This window comes from Canis lupus, chromosome 26 (assembly GCF_048164855.1).
Source record: "Canis lupus baileyi chromosome 26, mCanLup2.hap1, whole genome shotgun sequence".
In the NCBI taxonomy this organism is placed as follows: domain Eukaryota; kingdom Metazoa; phylum Chordata; class Mammalia; order Carnivora; family Canidae; genus Canis; species Canis lupus.
Window position 1 is genome coordinate 5,864,770 of NC_132863.1, and position 18,015 is coordinate 5,882,784.

General features: G+C 45.7%; 1 protein-coding gene across 3 annotated transcripts in view; it reads right to left on the reverse strand.

The window, feature by feature from the left end:
- SLC24A3 (solute carrier family 24 member 3) overlaps positions 1–18,015 on the reverse strand; it is a 481,958-nt gene that overhangs the window by 121,178 nt on the left and 342,765 nt on the right. For 2 of the 3 annotated variants that reach the window (XM_072799866.1, XM_072799867.1), the window contains 3 exons: positions 9,751–9,825; positions 6,468–6,552; positions 5,987–6,090 (listed from right to left, as the gene is read on the reverse strand). In XM_072799866.1, the coding sequence (XP_072655967.1) occupies positions 5,987–6,090; positions 6,468–6,552; positions 9,751–9,825 (264 nt within the window). Of the gene's footprint in view, positions 1–5,986; positions 6,091–6,467; positions 6,553–7,353; positions 7,474–9,750; positions 9,826–18,015 lie in introns of those variants that run through there. The other variant, XM_072799868.1, reaches the window with a different exon arrangement.

The following is an 18,015-nucleotide window of genomic DNA, read 5'->3' on the forward strand; positions in this document are numbered from 1 at the left end:
GGAGAAGTTCTTATTTCACTGGAATGTGACGGATGCAGTGACTGCTCCAGATAGACCTGACCCTGGCCTTGGTTTACTCCCACAGCACAAACTGTCCTCTCCTACTCATTGGATCAAGTACTAGAGCATCCTGCATCCAGAGCGAGGCCTTTGGTGGGACCTGCTCCTCAAGTGCTCCATGGACCTCTCACTCTCCCTTGTGCACTTTTATCTCCCTTTCTAGGGGGAATGGCAGGACTCCCGGCCCTGTTTTCAGGGATGTGTGTGGGGCTTCTCGGTCTCAGCTGGTGGGTCCCCCAGTGTCTTGGGGAATCTGGATGCTCTTCAGAACTGGAACATGGTAGGTGATGAGTTGGGTTTTGTCTGGAGAACAATAAGCTAGGGACCAAGGTGTACAGGGTAGGCTGGGGTGGTCTGTGGGTCTCTCACCATGTTTATTAGTCTGAATCCTCCATCTGTTTAATGGAAGTGAAAGTCTGGTGGTAGATGATGCCATCTATCTATTATTAGAGAAGCTTCTAGCCAAGCACTGGCTGGGCTAAGTACCTCCATCACCCATCCCTGGTCACCACTATTGTGCAGATAGGTCCTTTCTTTGCATTGCCCCAAGCTCCTACACCACCCACTTTTAGAGAACGCATAAATGCTAGAGATAACCATAATAATGCAAGCATAACATCTGGGAGTTTTCAGCCATAGGCTCCCCATGAGGAAGGAGAATGAATTTTACCATTAGTACACATGGGTTCCAATCCAGGCTTTGCCCGCTCAAAGCAGCACCTCCTGTACCCAGGTCCCCTTTTCCTTGCTGTAAGTGATGCTAATACTATCTTATAACTCAGTAGGTGTATTTCTACAAATATTTGTAAGACACCTTGTGATGCCTGCACATTGGGGAAGTTTAATAAATGAGAGCTGGGGTTGGAGATATATATATTATATATATGTATATATAATATATAATATATATACATAAATATATGGAATTATATATATATATAATTTCAATCTGAGTTTTCTTATTTTTTTCCATTTCTCTGCTGAAATTCTCCATCCACTCATTTATTTTTCCCATCTGTCCCTATTTAAGATAGATATTTTAAATTCTTTTCTGCTAATTCTTGTATCTGTATCATCTGTGGTTTGCTTCTGCAGCTGCTTTTCCTTGGTTATGAGTCCTATTCCTGCCTTCAAACAGGTTTTGGATTTTATTACTGCATCCTGGGAATCATATATAGAAGAAAAGTGAGAACTGAGGATACTGATTTTTCCTCCCCTAGAAATTTCAAGTTCTGCTCTCATCTGCTGAAAGTGAGGACGTGATTATTCAGATTTCAGCAAGTGTTCATCTGACTGGGACTGGATGGTGGGTCACTGTGGTCAGCCCCACGTCCTCCACCCAGCTTCGGCAGGAAGGGTTAGTCTCTTAGATCAAAGGACTGGATTTGGGATTCCTCAGTTTCAGGTGCTGGGAGAATGTGAGAGATGGCGCAGATGGAATTTCTGCTTCTCAGTTCTGCCTTCACTTGTGTTTTCACTAGCACATTTGGGTGGGGTGGAGAGGACTACTGTCCTCTGTTAAGCAAATTATTGTTGTACATGATCATCTTTCAGACTCCAGGACATCCTAGCTGTCTCCAGCACCACCAGGAGCCCGGTTGGCTTCATCTCTAGTCTGCAAAGTTCTGGATGTTCACAGACTTCTGCTCTCCCTGCATCCAGACCAGCCAGGACTCAGCTCACTGACAAAGGGCTTCTCTCTCTGGAAGTCACTTCATCAGGTCTCTCCTGCCTCCACTATTCTCCAGTAGTCCCATTTATGAGTATGATTTTTATATTACCCACATTGGTTTTTGGTGTTCCTGTGGGAGCCAAGGTCTTCTGTGTCCTAACTGGAAGCAGCAAGCGCCTAGAATGGTAGCTGTTATTTTTAGCACTGGAGGAAATTCCCTAAATGCAAGACATCCTGGTCCTGAACTCTTTAAGAATCAGCCTAGTGCTAAAGCTTGTGTTTCATTAAGGAGAGTCGAAAATGAGACCAACTAGGTGGCTTATTTTTAAAGGCTTAAGTCGAGTTTGTAGTGAATGCTTTGTAGGCTACACTCATGTCTTCCTACCTTTACCGTTTCAGGTCCTTCCAGGGCCTAGCTTCTATGTCTTTTTGCTTGGAGGTTTTCTCCCGAAGTCCACCCTGCCCATGTCTAGCAGGAGCAGTCCTTACCAACAATTGGTGGAGGCTGGTGGATAAACACCCCATCTCCCTTCTTGGATTGGATACCTTGGAGACCTGTGTTCTAGACAGTCTCCCATTCTCTCAGAAGTAAACCCCAGCTGCTCACAGTGGTAACTTCCTTGCTAACACACTTTCCTTGGTAACTCTCTGCCTGGTCTCACTTACCCCCTCTCTGGCATGTCCTGGGATCACCTTTCAGATAAACTACCTGCCTTGGAAACACTGCTTAGATTCTTCGTGGAAACCAAACTGATGGCAGGTTTCAATTCAGATGTGCAACCTCTGGGTGCTCTTCGGGTTTGTGTTGAGGGGCCAGCACGGACAGGGTGTAATGTGGACAAAGATGATATCAGCTAAGGTTAGATGGCCCTTGCCAGAGAATGTCAGGCACATTTCTAGAATGCCAGGAGAGCTGATGCTAGAGTTCTTTATTATAAAGTGGAGCCATCTGCCGGTCTGTAATAACTGGAATATGAATATCCTAATATAGGATGCAGTTAAACTGTTTACTCTCTCTTTGTGGTTATGTCTTTAAAGCCTAAGAGGCTCTGGATGGTGGATTTAAATTAATAAGTTCATTGTTTTGCAAAATTGGCATGAAGTTTTTGCAACACAGTATGTAAAATACATTAGTCTGTTGCATTGAGAGTTTGGTGTTCCCTCTCTTATTATTTTTTTGTTTTTATTATTTTTTATTATTTTTTTATCTTGTGGGGATGCCAAGAACCTCTCTAAAAGCCACTTTCTAAGAAGCAATTTTCTTCCTGTCCCATAAAACTCCCCAAAGCACCTTAGGCAAACACCAGAACGCCGGGTATGTTTGCAAACTGCAAATACGGCAGACATTTAATTACATCGAATTCATCAGAACCCTAATTGAGACAGGAACTCAAACCTTACTGCTTAATTACTTTGATTTCAGATGAGTAACAGATTTGGTCATGAGCAGCCCTTCAGGCCAGAATACATTAGAAAGAGGCCCAGGGGCACTCGTGGGGAATTCTCACAGTCAAATGAAAGTGCGGAGCCACATAAATAACCAAGCTAAGTGAGACCCATGATTGGATTTATTAATCAGCTCAATTTCCAATATCCATCCCTTGCTGTGGTGTTTCACAGCACCTACTCCACCACCTGGGAATGCTTCTGCGTACATAAGGCAGGATTCATTTCTCACCTCTTTTTCCTTTCCCTCCCACTGACAAGCTAGCATGAGGTGAAGCCCAGTCCTCTAAGATCATTCTTCTATCAACATCTCCTCATTTGGACTTTCCTTTAGAAGACTTCTCCCTGACCTTCCCTTCTTTCCCCATCTGGCACCCTGTGACTGTTCCACTAGTTAGTAAATTCTGTCCACTTCTTGGCCAAATGATCACAGTGACTTACGATGGGATTTGGAGGTGAGGACTGCATGGATTGTTACTCTTCTGAGAGCTGATAATGGCATCTTTTATTGAGCATTTACCATGCGGGCTGACTCCTGCTTAATGCTGAACATGTTATGTTTCATCCTCATGGTGATGCTAGGTGGAAGGTGGGCTTATATCCACTTGCTTTATAGATTTGAAAACAGGCTCGGAGGGGTGAAAAGGTCACTTCTCCAACATTTCACAGCCAGCAAATGGCAGAATCGGGATTCAAACCCAGGCCTGATTTCCAGACCCATGTTCTTTCCAAAACATAATTTTGCTCCCTCTGCAAAGACATCATGGATTCTACAAACACCTGAAAGCAGAGAGGTAGATGGTCTTAGCAATCTCCAAGTGGGCACAAGACAGGGAAAAACAGAAGGAAATGCTGGCATCCAGAATCATCATGTTGGGCGACTTCTACCAACATCATGGTGGCTACTTCCCTCCACAATGGTGCAAGGCTGTGAGATAAGGTTGCAAAGACCTTTCAGAGGGAGCCAAGTGCCTGGAATTCAGCATGTGCTGAAGTTCAGGAAGCAATCTGCCTTTTAAGCAGGTGTTCTAACCAAGCCAGCAATTAACCGCATTGCTAATAAATTATGAATACAAATGAATGCAAGCCACTTCATATGTAATTAGTTGCCTGCATTTACTAGAGACCTCCCAGTCATTTGTTTCATTTCTTTATGTTACTTCTCCCCCTTTGGGCTCACCTTTCCATCAAGCTGCAGGTACAAATGACTAATGAACTAATGACAACATGAATAACGGCCAGGCTAATAATCATACTGCTAATGGTGACAATGTTAATTAAGGGAGTGTGAACAGCAACAGCCTCTTCTGCAGGATGTGACTATTCCTCTCCGCAGGGCAATGAGAAGACGGTTGACACAGATGAGATCCACCCAAGTGCAGATGGCCCCGAAAGCAAGGACGGAGAGTCAGTTTTTGTTTGTTTGTTTGTTTGTTTTGTTTGTTTTGTTTTGGGAGGCACTGGCTATATTTCTAAGAGGTCTAAACCTCTTAGAGGTTTAGAGACCACCATATTGCAGGTCCACAAAAATCTAAGAAAAGAGGTAATGGATCACAAGGATGAGAAAAAAGGCGAATGTCAGTCTGGCAAGTTGGGTGGAGCTCGACCACTATGTATGGATGCACCCATCCGGGAGCCCCAGAAGTAACCCTCCATTTGTGGGCTCTGGAGCCAATTCCAGGTGAGATCGAGGTGTCCCTCTGCCTGTCACTCACAAGCGGTGAACCCACCAGGCAGCCCTCACAAATCAATGGGCATGAAATGATGGCAGTTAGAAACAGGCGGTGGAGAACTGCAACCATGTGCCAGATGCCTCCTGCATAGACTCCAGTCTGCGTTAGAAAGATGGGCAGGGTGGGAGGTAGGTGCCCATGGCCCGCTGACTGGATAGCACAGGGGCCCAGAACAGGGTGTGGAAGAAAGCTCAAAGGAGCTTTCTTATTAGCCTTCAAATCAGCCAGCCACCTCTAGCAGGACCCTGAGGTGTCCTCCACAGTGGGGGAGCTAGTTAGCATCACCATGTTCCTCAATATTGCAAGTAGAGTACCCTAAACGGGCTTCTGGAAGGTGCTTTTCCTAGAAGATATTCAAAATCTGGGTGTCAAGGTAGAGCTCAGGATCAAAGTTCCTATGAGGGAGTTGGGACATCAGAGTTGGCAAACCCTTGGGTGCTGCCACGTTGCCTGGGCTCTCAGCGAGCCTCACACTTAGGTGACTTCAGGGCATCTTCCCGAGGATTTCCAATATAGACACCAGACCCCATGACACTCCCTGGCAGTAGAATAGTCTCCATAGATAAAATGAAGGCATGCAAAGCCCCTCGTGATCCCAAATGTAAGCTAAAGTGGCCATGTACCTGAATTGCTTGATGGCTGTAGCAAAACTGTCCTACACTGTGACAGCTCAGAATGCTTTTTAGCAGAAAAAAAGAAATGAAAACCCTGTCATTTCCTCTCTCTCTCTCTCTCATCTACTCTACTGCCATTGAGGCAAAGCTATATATTAAATGGTTTTAGGTCATTCCAGTTCAGATCATGACATTCAAAATGAGCTCAACACCTTCAGATTGGCAGCCTGCACCTTGAAGCTGGTTAATTATTTATGTGGCCCGGGTGCTCTGTATGCCATCAACACGGAGACCAAACAATGGGGCCTGACTGTTTCCACTTCCAGTTGAGCCAACCTCCTGGGGTGTGAGACCCCATGTCACCGCTGCCCGAGACCACTGGCCCCCATGCTGATGCCACTCCTGCCTCACCTCCCTGCTGTCCCCTCCAACCCCATGCCGCATTCGGCTATCAGCCTTACCTGCCCAGCAAAGAGCCCGCAGACGCCAATGATGCACAGGATATTGAACACTGCAGAGCCCACGATGGTCCCAACTCCCACGTCACCCTTGGTGATGAAGACCCCTGAAACAGACCTAATGTCAGCCTGGCTGCTGTGGCCAGTTGCTTTTTGATGTGGGCATAAGGGAGTTTTCACAAGTGTTAGTTAGATTGTTCTCAGTGTCTACAGGAAGCAGCCAAGGGCAGGAGAGAGTTTTAACTCTGCACTGGGGATATTGTTCCATGGGAGCCTGGACACAGGACCTGGGACACGTTCATGCAAGGGAAAGCATCACTTAAAATAATAACAGTAACCACAGTGGGATGGGAAGGTGGCCTTTGCTCCCTGGAGTCTTGAGATTCTCATTTCCTATTAGCCAAGCCACTGGAAGGCTGTCTGTCCCCACAGCCCTTGTCCTTAAGAGAAGGCAGGGCTGAGATGTCCCCAGGTCATCACCTACCTATGACGGACGTGAACAGCTCTGGGGCCGAACTGCCTGCTGCCATGAATGTGGCCCCAGCCACATCTTCACTGAGATGCAGGCGCTGCAGAGGAGTAAGGACAAAGCACAGGTAAGTTGGGATTGCCCTGGAAACAGAGGCGACCATGACTCTCAAGGTCCCAAGCTCAGGTGTAGCTCCCCCTCCCCCCAGCCCCCAGATGGGCCATTGCTCCTCTGGGCCTCCTCTTTGGGGGCAGGATCAGGGAGGGGGCTGCAAATCTCTATGGGTTAAAGGTTCTTAACAAGATCTAGGAATCCCCAACCAAGAAGCCCCAGGTGTCATACAAGCGTAAGGCACAGTGGGCATTTGCCTCCTTTCTAAAGAGTATGCCACTCACTTCCCTCCATGTTGCCAAATATCCTTATTTCTTAAGAGGTGCTCAAAATCACATTTTTATGTAAAACATTCGGATTTTTTTTCAATACTATTTATGCTTATCAATAAGCTAAATGAGGCTCATGGTAATCAGTTTGAAAGTCTTGATGCTAGGAGGTTACAGAGGCTTTAGGGGTGGAGGGGTCACCCTCCTGAAACCTGCTGCTCATCATTAATGCAGTCTTGAAGCCCTGGGGTTGGAAGAATGGGGGGTGGGATTGAGACTGAGTGGGAAGGATGAGGAGCCCTGCCAAGATGTCCTATACAACGAACACTCTGGGTTACCCTGTCAGTTAGTTCAAAAGGTGATTTGCAAGAGGACAAGACAAATATATACTAGAGGCTGGTTAGCATGTTTAGCCTTTCTGCATCCAATCACTACCCAGAAGGTAAGCTGCTGGCTGTCAGTAAATAGCTGGTTCCCTGATGGGTCCCAGCCTGGAGATGCTAGTCTTGAATGACACAGACCCTCTTCCCAGTGGCGCAGGCCGCTGCACTTCCTTGCTCAGCCATGGAGGGGCAGCAGGGCTTTGGCGTAGGCCCCTGGCTCCACTGACCGGCAACAGACTACAATAGGAGCCTTACTCGAGCACTCTGATTTGGAATCCTGCTGATTCCTGGCTCTGGACGGAACAGCTCAACTTCATGTGGGGTTCTGAGAAGACTCTAAGATGGAAGTGCTGATTCCTCAAGTAGAAAGGTATGGCTGTGAGGGATGCAGGTGAGTCCCCTGGGGAAGAGAGTCCCTGAAGATTAACAGAACTCACGCTCCTTGGTGGTCGGCCAAGACTTACCAGGAGAACCCGAAACTACTGTGTCCATGCCAGCTTAGGGGTCCCTGATGGGGCATGAGGTATAGAGTCCACACCCCGAGCTCATCTCTAGTTCCTCTTTCTCTCCTTCATCCAGACTTTGCTTCTTTCTCCATGTTTCCTTACATCCCCTCGTCTTTTATCCCTAATTCACTTGGGCCCTGGCAGCATTTTGCTGGATGCTCAGAATCACCAGCTGGGGCAGGGGATGAAGTCTTCCTGCCTCTGGCACCTTTATCTATCAAAACAGAGTTGTCAAGAGCCTTCCCAGCTCCCCATTGAGCCCTGGTAACTACTGATGCAACCAGCCTTGCTTTCCCCAGGGCTCCCTGACATGCCCATTCCAGTCCCAGGTTCTCCTCCCTTGGTCCTGGGGGCTCAGACTCTGCTTTGCACAAATATCCTTCCTTGAAATGTGTTGCCATCACCTTGGAGCTGTTCTGTGCCCTATGGACACAGATGGCCAGGACTACACTTTATTTTGTCCCATTTCCTCCCCAAGAAGTATGCTTGCAGGTGCTATGGATTTCCTCTATGGAGTAGAGCACCTCCTGACAAGAATACCTCCATTTCTAGAGTGGGTTATAAATTTCCTATAAAAAAATTGTGTGGGAGAGAGAGTAGTTTGCTTTGTAGAATGAACAGAGCACCAAGTGGTGGTATTTCAGAGATCACAAATGACTCCAGTTACGGGTGCTTCAGTGCCTCTTCTCCTACTACGTAAGGTGATCCTGTGCTCAGCTTACATTGCTTTAGACAAAGGGTTTCTGCACATACCCACTGTCCATCTCAGATGCAACCTCATTGCTCTCCTTCTCCTTCTACCAAATAAAGGATCCTCCTTGGGGCATCTGGGTGGCTCAGTGGTTGAGCATCTGCCTTCAGCTCAGGTCGTGATCCTGGGGTCCTGGGATCGAGTCTTGCATCAGATTCCCCACAGGGAGCCTGCTTCTCCCTCTGCCTGTGTCTCTGCCTCTCTCTCTGTGTCTCTCATGAATAAATAAATAAAATCTTTTTCTTTTTTTTAAAGGAACTTCCTCCCGAAGCCCCTCCATGGTTCCTATGACACAATTCTCTTTTAGTTTTATTTTTTTAAGGACAAAACCCAAACCGACATCCAGGATGTAGAAGAAACTGCTTAAGTTAGCAGATCTCCAAATGTGGTTTCTGGACCAACAGCCTCAGCATCACCTGGGCACTTCACAGAAATGCAATGGGTGTCCCTGCTGCCCACTAAGAATTCAAGAATCAGACACTGGCAGGGAGGGGGAGGGATGGGGAAGGATGACCAAGTTTGAGAACTACATGAGGAAACGAGTCCCAGATGGGAGGTGTGTCTGGGAGAGATCCTTTTGAAAAACCAGATTCTGAATTAAAAATAAAATAAAGTGGAAAGCTTCCAGATAAAGGAAACTGCATTTCAAAACAGACACGGAAATGAAAGAGGCAAGAGGATGAAAGGGTTCTAAATTATGCTGAATATTTTCTGATGAAAAGGATGTCACTTGGTCTTCAACCTGGGGTTCCCTGGGCTGATTCTGAACAGGGTCCCCTTCCTGTTCCCTGTGACCAGTTCTTTCATCTTCTCACTTCTCGGGCCCCTGCTTGAAGCATTTCTGCACATGTACAGAGGGCAGGGTGATGGAGGTATATAGCTGAAGACCTCGTGCTCTGCGAGGACCACACAAAGGAGGTCACAGATGCAGAAAAAAATAAGGGAGAGTAATATGAGGAATGGAGAGGGAGAAAGGAAGAGAAGGATTTAAAAGAGGCAAAGAAAACAGGCAAGGAGAAGACAAATGGCATCTCGAGTTGCCAAATGGAGTAGGGAGAGCTGGTCGTACAGGTTAAAGCCCAACTACGGGACCATACCCTGATATTCTAAGTGGACTGATGGAGCTTTTGTGCTAATATCATTCACTGCTCAGAAGCATGCTTATGCCTGCTGCTCCCACCCAGGTGGCATGGAGGGCTCCCCAGGACCTCAGGGAAGGACCTGGGGCAGCACAGTTGCACCACCCACTCAGACATGCTGAGAGTACAGGGCACCCACCTCACAGATCTTTTCCAAGGAGGGGACAAAGAAGTCATCGCACACGATGGCCAGCGCGTAGAACATGTACATGGCCTGGAAGAGAGGGAAAGAGAAGTTAAAGTCAGAGTCAAAGCAGAGCCATTGGGGGAGGAACTGGCTACCCCCCCCTGCTTCAATAATGCCCTCTGGCATCATGGACTCAACATCTTACTCAAAGGACAAAGACTGTGATGCCTGGGAGGCCCTCTGCGATCTCACCCCTCCTCTCTGACCTCAGTATCTACCACTCTCTCCCTTGTCCACCAAACATACTATGGATGACTGCATAGCACAGTAGGGCCTTTGTACCTACTGTTTCCTCTGCCCCGAACACAGTTCCTTCAGATGACCTTGGCTCACTCCATCATGTCCTTCAAGTCCATGGTTCAATGTCAACCTAAGCAAGGGGACTGGGGCTCCCCCCTCCCATTTCTTTCTATCCACTTTACCCTGATTTGTTTTTCTTGACATATTAATTTGCTTGTCATCTGTCTTCCTCACTAGAAGTCCACAAAGATATGGACTTTATCTATCTTACTTATCCCAGCACTGGGCAGAGTGCCTGGTGCATAGTAGTTGCTCAATAAATACACGTGCAGTGAAGGAATAAATAAACAAAAACTTCAGCTGAGGTTGTTCACTGTGCTGTTCTCTCCAGGACAGACTCTGAAATCTTGTTTCCTGTCAGCTATGACCAGGAAAAACCATGGAATTCTACCACTTGGCCATAAATCCTCTTTCTACCTATTTAACACCCAAGGTTCTTATCAAATTAATAAATTCTATTTGGATAGCATTGTTGGTTGGCCACCTAGCACCCATCCTCCACTCCTTCCTAATGGGACTCCAGTTTCATTCCAATATCCACGATATCCTCTGGAAGGTGACCCCAGCCCTTCCTCCAGGAGTAGATACTGACTAGCCAATCAGTGTGCAGAATTTCCCACTAAGAGTTACTGGTTCTGGGGTGGACACATGACCTGGGCTGGCCTGAAGAGATAGCAGGAAAGTTTTAGAGTCTTTGTCAGTCTTTGTCCATAACTCCAGCACTGATTATGGACAAGGAAGCTGCAAGTCCTGGCTTCCTGGCAAACTTGCTGAGGGAAATCGGACATGAGATGAAGCTGATCCTGAGAAACTTAATGGCGTCATCAAGCCATTGAGCAATTTGTGCTAGAGCACACCTGCCTCCAGACTTTGTACCATGGCATTTTAGGCCAGTTTGATTTGGAGTTTTCCTGCTACTTGCAGCCCAAAGCATTGACCGGTTACAGCTGCTCATCCTTCAAGTTCCAGTATGTTCAGCTATGACATCAATTTCATGTTTTGATCTCTCAACAACATCTGATTTTGAGAACCACTCTCCCAGATAGACCTTCAGTCATACATTCCCAACTTCCCTCAGCACAGGGTGCAGGCAGGCTTATGACCCAGTCTAGCAACCGGGACACCCACTCTGTTACACAGTGGTGGGCGGGCCAAAAGTATGCAAGAGGCCAAGGCGGGACTGACAGAGAAGCTGGGGGAAAGGGGCTCTCTCCTTATGAGATGTAAACACCACCGAAGTCTGGAGCTGCTGGGGGCGGCTGCCATTTAGAGCGAGCTTGCCTAAGAATGCCGCTCACATAGTAAGAAGACCAACCAAAGGATGGGACAGGTAGACAGACCCACACACAGATGCACACATACAAACACATTCACGCAGACACACACATACTGGTGCTCAGTGATACCACATGAACTCTGGACCCAGCTTAGTCTGAAACCAAAGTGGACTTTCCAATTTCTTGAGCCAATAATATGCCTTTGACATGTAAGATGGCTTGAACAGAATTTCTGTCACTTGTATCTGTCCTTCATGAAGCCTTCTGTAGCAACCCAAGCATGAAGTGATCTCTCTGGCCTTTGACTCTTGATTGTTGCACTAACTTAGCCATACCTCCCCCACTCTATGAACTCGTTTTCTTTTTCACACATGTGTGCTTGGGCTCTCTAACAAAGTTGTAAGATTCTAAAACGTATCTTAACACGTGATTCCATGGAAATATCAGATGAGTGCACAAAAACATATGCAGTGTGGATATGCATTCCAAAATGCTGACTTTAATAAATCATCAAAACCTAACAAAATATACAATTAGGGATTGGTTATATAAACTGTGGTTCATCATTCAATGAAATCCTGCTAAAAGAGGTTAAGTCCACAGTTAACAACAAGGAAAGGCATTTATTGCATTTCATTGCTAAATGAAAAATATTATGAGACAGCGTGTATAATCTTTTTGGTTATTATCTATTGTATAAGCACATACATATATACACACATGCTTGCGTAAATATATTTGCATATAAGAGTTTGTAAGGCCATTGATCAAAATAGTTTCTCCCTCTGTTGGTGTGACTCTGTTTTTATAATTCTTATCTATATTTTCTGATTTGTCCACCTTGAATTTGTATTTTGTAGGTGTTGGAGATGTTAGAGCAAGGTCTCTGTCTTACACTTTTCTAATCTCCAAGGAGCCTGGGATGTCTGGCATGCTGAGAAGCCTTAAAAATAATTTTTATTGATTGGCTTATTCATAATCAAAATTATTTGTCTGGGAATTTTTTGGGAAGAAAATGTCAATTTTAAAAAAATTAATGCTGTATTTACGGTTCGTGGATGAGTGAGAATATACATTTTTAAATTGCAATGGAATCAACCCTCCTTTTGCTGTATGACTTGGCTGATCCAATGATATCTGGGCTTTATCATTTCTTCAAAGGACAGCCAGATGCAGTAATTGGAATACAGAATTGCACATTTGTGAATTCACCAAGATCTAAATAAGCTGTCTACAGCTGCCATACTCAACTCACTGAAATAGCCAAGTCTATAAATCGTCTTTTTAAGACTGTGTTCCAACATTATATATTGATCCTGTTGTAAGGCAAGAAGCTCCATCTAATGTATTGCAAATCAACACTTGGATTAGGTTGGGACACGAATAGATCTTCCATGCTCTCCATGCTTTCAAAGATGATGACTATCAGGTTAATTTCCATGCACAAGGGAGTATGAGACAGGGATGCCCCCCCTCGACCAGATGTGCCTCTGGAGGGGCCTACCAGGTGATGGGGCTTCTTTCCAGCCATAGAGCCCCTCTTGGCTTGCCACTTTGTTTATGAGAAACTCCACTCTAATTGTTGCCCTGTTACCTACTGGAAATCAGGTTCCTATTGGAAAAATAGACAAAATAGAACAAGGTATTAATAAGGGGAGGTGCTGTGCATGTAAGGGGATAGGAAGGATAAGGAAATCAGTACCTTGTACTCAATTTTTTTTCCTTGTACTCAATTTTTGCTCTGAACCTAAAAATGCACTAAAAAAGGATCTATTAAGAAATAAAAGAAAACTAAACAGAACAAAGGAACAAAACAAATGTACAAAGTCCACCTTGAAGATACAGAAAGCCTGCTAATATTGATAGTACCATCAATACAACTGGCCTGAATATTTTAGAGTGAGGGACTTTCACATTCATCTAGCCATTCCTGTATTTCCAAAGGATGTAATAATATAATTGGTGATAATGACTAATAATAATACTATTAACATTTGTCACTATTTGTTGGGCCAGGAATGGCAGGTACTCTCCAGTACTTTATAAGGACTGTCCCGTGTAATTTTTCTAACTCCTGGGGGAGGCAGGGAGTTAACAGCCCCATGTCCCAAATACCTCTGAGAGTACAGTAGCTTGTCCAAGGATGCACAGATGGCAAATGGCAATCCTGGAGTGTGACCCCAGGACCCTCCGAGCCTTCCTGCCAAGGCCAGCTGCCTCCCCTGACAGAGGCCATTCCTGAACTGCTGCCCAATCTAGACCCTCTATTTTCAGTTGGCCTACAAATAAGCTAACTTCTCCAAATACACAAAGGGAGGCAAATACAAATTTTGGAATCCCAGCCATCCACTTCTGGGGGCTGCTGGCCAGATTCATTGATGTTTTTTCTTACTGGTTTTTATTTTATTTTATTTATTTTATTTTATTTTATTTTTAAAGATTTTACTTATTTATTCATGAGAGACACACAGAGAGAGGCAGAGACACAGGCAGAGGGAGAAGCTGACTCCTCAAGGGGAGCCTGACACAGGACTCGATTCCAGGACCCCACGGTCACGACCTGAGCCAAAGGCAGATGCTCAACCACGGAGCCACCCAGGTTTTTATTTTAAAAGCTTTATTTTGATTCTATACTCACATACAAATATACCATATGTATCAATGTGATCAGCAGGAACAGGAGTAAACCCTAGCTACCTCTTCATTTGCGATGGCTTCCTGTTTTCTTCTACAAATAAATGGTCTATCAGCACTGCTGCAATGAACATCTTTAAAGATACATCTTTTTGCATTTCTAGGATAAACTTCCAGATGTTGAAACCGTTGAGTGATGTTCTTTTTTTAATATTATTATTTTTACAAGGTGTGCTAAAAAATACAAGACAGATTTAAACCCTCAAAAATGTTTGAAGTGAGCCAATACCCTGGGATGACAGATGTGCTGCCCCACACCCTGGAATCTGAGCCTGTAGGCTGGTTGCAGCAACAAGGACAAGTAATGGCGGGATGTTTTCTGGAAATGATGAGTGAGGGGTGTGTGCAGAGGAAAAGGGAAGAGGGGTCTGTTCCAGCTTCCACTCCAAGCTTATGACTACAGGGTTTTCCCTTCCTGGGAACTCGCTGCAAGAATCTGTATTTTGGCATTGACTACGTGCTGCCTGGACTGTGAGCCGTGTTTTAGGCTCATGTACCTGGTGCCTCTTCTCTTGAAGAGGGCCACAGCTGTGCTCTTCCCATGTTCATACCCACCCCATCTCAGGGCAGCCTTGCGCAGAATGGAGGCCCTATTTATATGAAATGAATGAGGCCAACCAGGGTGGTGCCCACAGAGTAGCTGGTGTCACCTTTGGAAGCCATCACGGGAAATGCCTGCATAGCATTGACTAGCACAGCAGCTGCAGAAGGAGAGGCAGCCTGGAGCCTTGGAGGAAGCCCAGAACGGGGTCAAGGACCTCGTATCAAATCCCACAATTGACACTTCCAAGCTACTATGACCTTGAGTGACTCTCCTTACCTTGCTTAGCCTTCAGTGTGAGACCAATCACAACACGCTCTCAAGTTAGCTTACAAGGCTACTATGGGGCATACGTGGAAACAGGGGAGCAAAGAGGTTTGGGGGTGGCCAGGCACCTGACACAGCAACAATAATGCCATGAGGACAAGAGATGTGTGGAGCACAGCCAAGATGCTCTCGTCCCAGCTGAGGCTGTCAGAGATCATGAATTGACAAGCAGCTAACTCTCAGACATGGGTCAACTGATCCCCAAAGTTCAGCTGAACCCCAAAGACCCACAAGCTAAATAAATGTTTACTGTTGTATGTCACTGACATTCTGATCCCATTTGTTATACGGTATTATTATGGTAATCGGCAACAGATGCAGCCAAGATGATAAACAGCCATGGTGAAAACAATAATGAGAAGTTAACTTCCAAGTTCTGAGTGACAATATACTCAGCTTTTCTAGTCTCCCTGGAACTAGACATGATCACGTGATGCAGTTTGGGCCATGAGAATAAGGGACAGATGCAACTAATGTGACCCTTTTTTTTAGTTTTGCAGTTAGTTGAACAGAATGTCTGCAGTGGCAGCAGCCATTGTCTGACCATGAGACAACAAGCAAGAAGGTACACACAAACATGCAAGGGATGGCTCAGCCATCCCTTAGGTATCCCTAAGGATACCATTCACCAGTGGCTCTAATGCCAGAAGCCATCTTCCTTTGCACTTCTTATTATGTGAGAAAATGAACAATAAACCCCCCTTTGCCTCAATGGCCATGAGTCAGGTTTCCATACTTGCAGCCCTGTGCCTCTCTGATTCTTTTTTAAAAAAAGATTTTATTTATTTATTTGAGAGCGAGGGAGTGCGAACAGGGGAGAAGCAGAGAGAGACAAGCAGAATCCACATTGAGCACGGAGCCCAACACGGGGCTCAATCTCACAACCCTGAGATCATGACCTAAGCCAAAATCATGAGTGGGACACTTAACTGACTGAGCCCCTCCTTATCTGATTTCTGGACGTAGATGGTTCATTCTTCTGGGCAAGGCTATCTAAGGCCAGAGGAGGCATCACAGAGGAAGTAGCCACTGACCTGGGATTTTGGAAGATAAATACCATCTCATCGGGTGCTTTCAAAGGTTGAGCGGGACGAATAAAACTAGAGAAACGTTGACCATAGTGGTTAAACTGGAAAGCACCTAAAGTAACAGGAAATTATCATGGCCCGTGGCTTAATGGAGGTGAACAGGCTCCAGCTGAAATGTCAATATACATAAGGGCTTCTGAGTTGTGAGGGCAAATGTCTCTGAACAGCGTGACATTAACCCTGCTGTTTTATGTGGCATCTACAGTCAGCGGTTTTCACAGACAATTTCCTTTTACTACATCATCTGCACTCATGTCGCTCTGTTTTTAATTTCAATGAAGGTGGTGCTGGACAAGCAATTTCTAGGGAAGATCCATGGAACTCTGGCCTTGGTGAAAACTGTTCTAAATATGGTTTAAATACTAAACAAAAAAAGATTTCCTTTTCCCTTCTTTGTCTTTTTCATAGTTTCAAGTGATAATACATAATTAAACTTGGGGGAGGGGTGGTATTTCTTTTAAGATCATTTTCCCCCCATTACAGGCTTAGTATCTGATAGCCCGATGATGCCTTGGTGGGACCAATATACACACAAATTTTTGGGTTCTGCTACCGCTACAGACAACATTCTCCTGGAAATACTCACCCTCTCTGGGGACTAGAGAGAGAAACTCTGAGCTTCACAGCCAGACCAGCATTTTGCATAAGAAGATTGGGGGAGGGGAGTTGCAGGGAAAGGAATGTAGCAGATGACAACGTGGGCTCTATCACATTCTTTGGGACTTATTAATTTGGTGTCTTCTGAATGTCAGAATATGTCTCAATTTGTTTGAAGACTTTTGATTTAACCTTACACAAAGTGGTCAGGATGTGCTAGAGTATAATCGCCCCTAGAAGCCCTCCCACAACGATTGATGAGAGTTGGTGTATCAGTACCCCAGCTCCCCTGCCCTCTGGGTGGACTAACTGGAGGAACCGAGCTATCTCCCTGGGTTCCCCAGATGACTAAGCTTCAGGTACCCACACTGTTGCAAGCTTTACCAGCCATCTTTTATTAGCAATCCTCCTTTCTCTGCCCCACTTCCCACTGCACTACTGATGTTTCTGTCTACCCCCAGAGAGCCACTTGCATTCTAACCCTTGTCTCAGAGTCTGCTTCTGGGAGAGCCCAAATTAAGACAAGAAGGAAGGATGTTAAGGAAGACTATGGAAAGAATGAAGTGCAGTTTGTAATCAAGATGGGCCACTCTCAGAAACAACTGTTTTTCAAAAATCCAGAGGGACTAGTGTAAGGGCATGCAATTCAGAGACATCCATCTCAGATAAACACATTGCCAGCTACACAACTAGAAAAGGAGCCAGGCTGCCCCACCATGAAGTTTCCATTTTAGAAAACCCTGGGTGACCTAGATGACTGACCGCATGAGTGACCCTGCTTCTCCTTTCCCACGCCCTAATTCCCACTCTTATATTTTAAATTCACCAGTAAAGTGTAAACCTATGAAAACCTAGGCATACCATCCTTGACCCCAGTGGAGGCAGAGCCCCATGCCCCCCACTGCGTGGCTCTGCTGTCCCGTGTACCCTCTAGAACCTATAAGTAATAAATCTTTGTTTTCCAGAGTTCCCTGGTGGTTGTAGCTGAGGAATGCCTTGCATTCATAGAAAGGATCACAAAGGCCAACTCAGCTGCAACATTGGCTTCTGCCAGGGAAAATGTCTGTGAGGGCTTGCTGCTGGTAGCAGGGGCCCAGATGTGTGCCCCAGACACCCCTAGAAGAGACCATCACTATCTGTAGGTTGAGAGACCAACAAAAAATAGCCCTTAGTCGCATCCCCATGATGGTTTTGTCAGTGAAGGTCTTTTTTTTTTTTTAAAGATTTATTTATTTATGATGGACATAGAGAGAGAGAGAGAGAGAGGCAGAGACACAGGAGGACGGAGAAGCAAGCTCCATACCTGACATGGGACTCAATCCCGGGACTCCAGGATCCTGCCCTGGGCTAAAGGCAGGCACTAACCCGCTGAGCCACCCAGGGATTCCCTAGT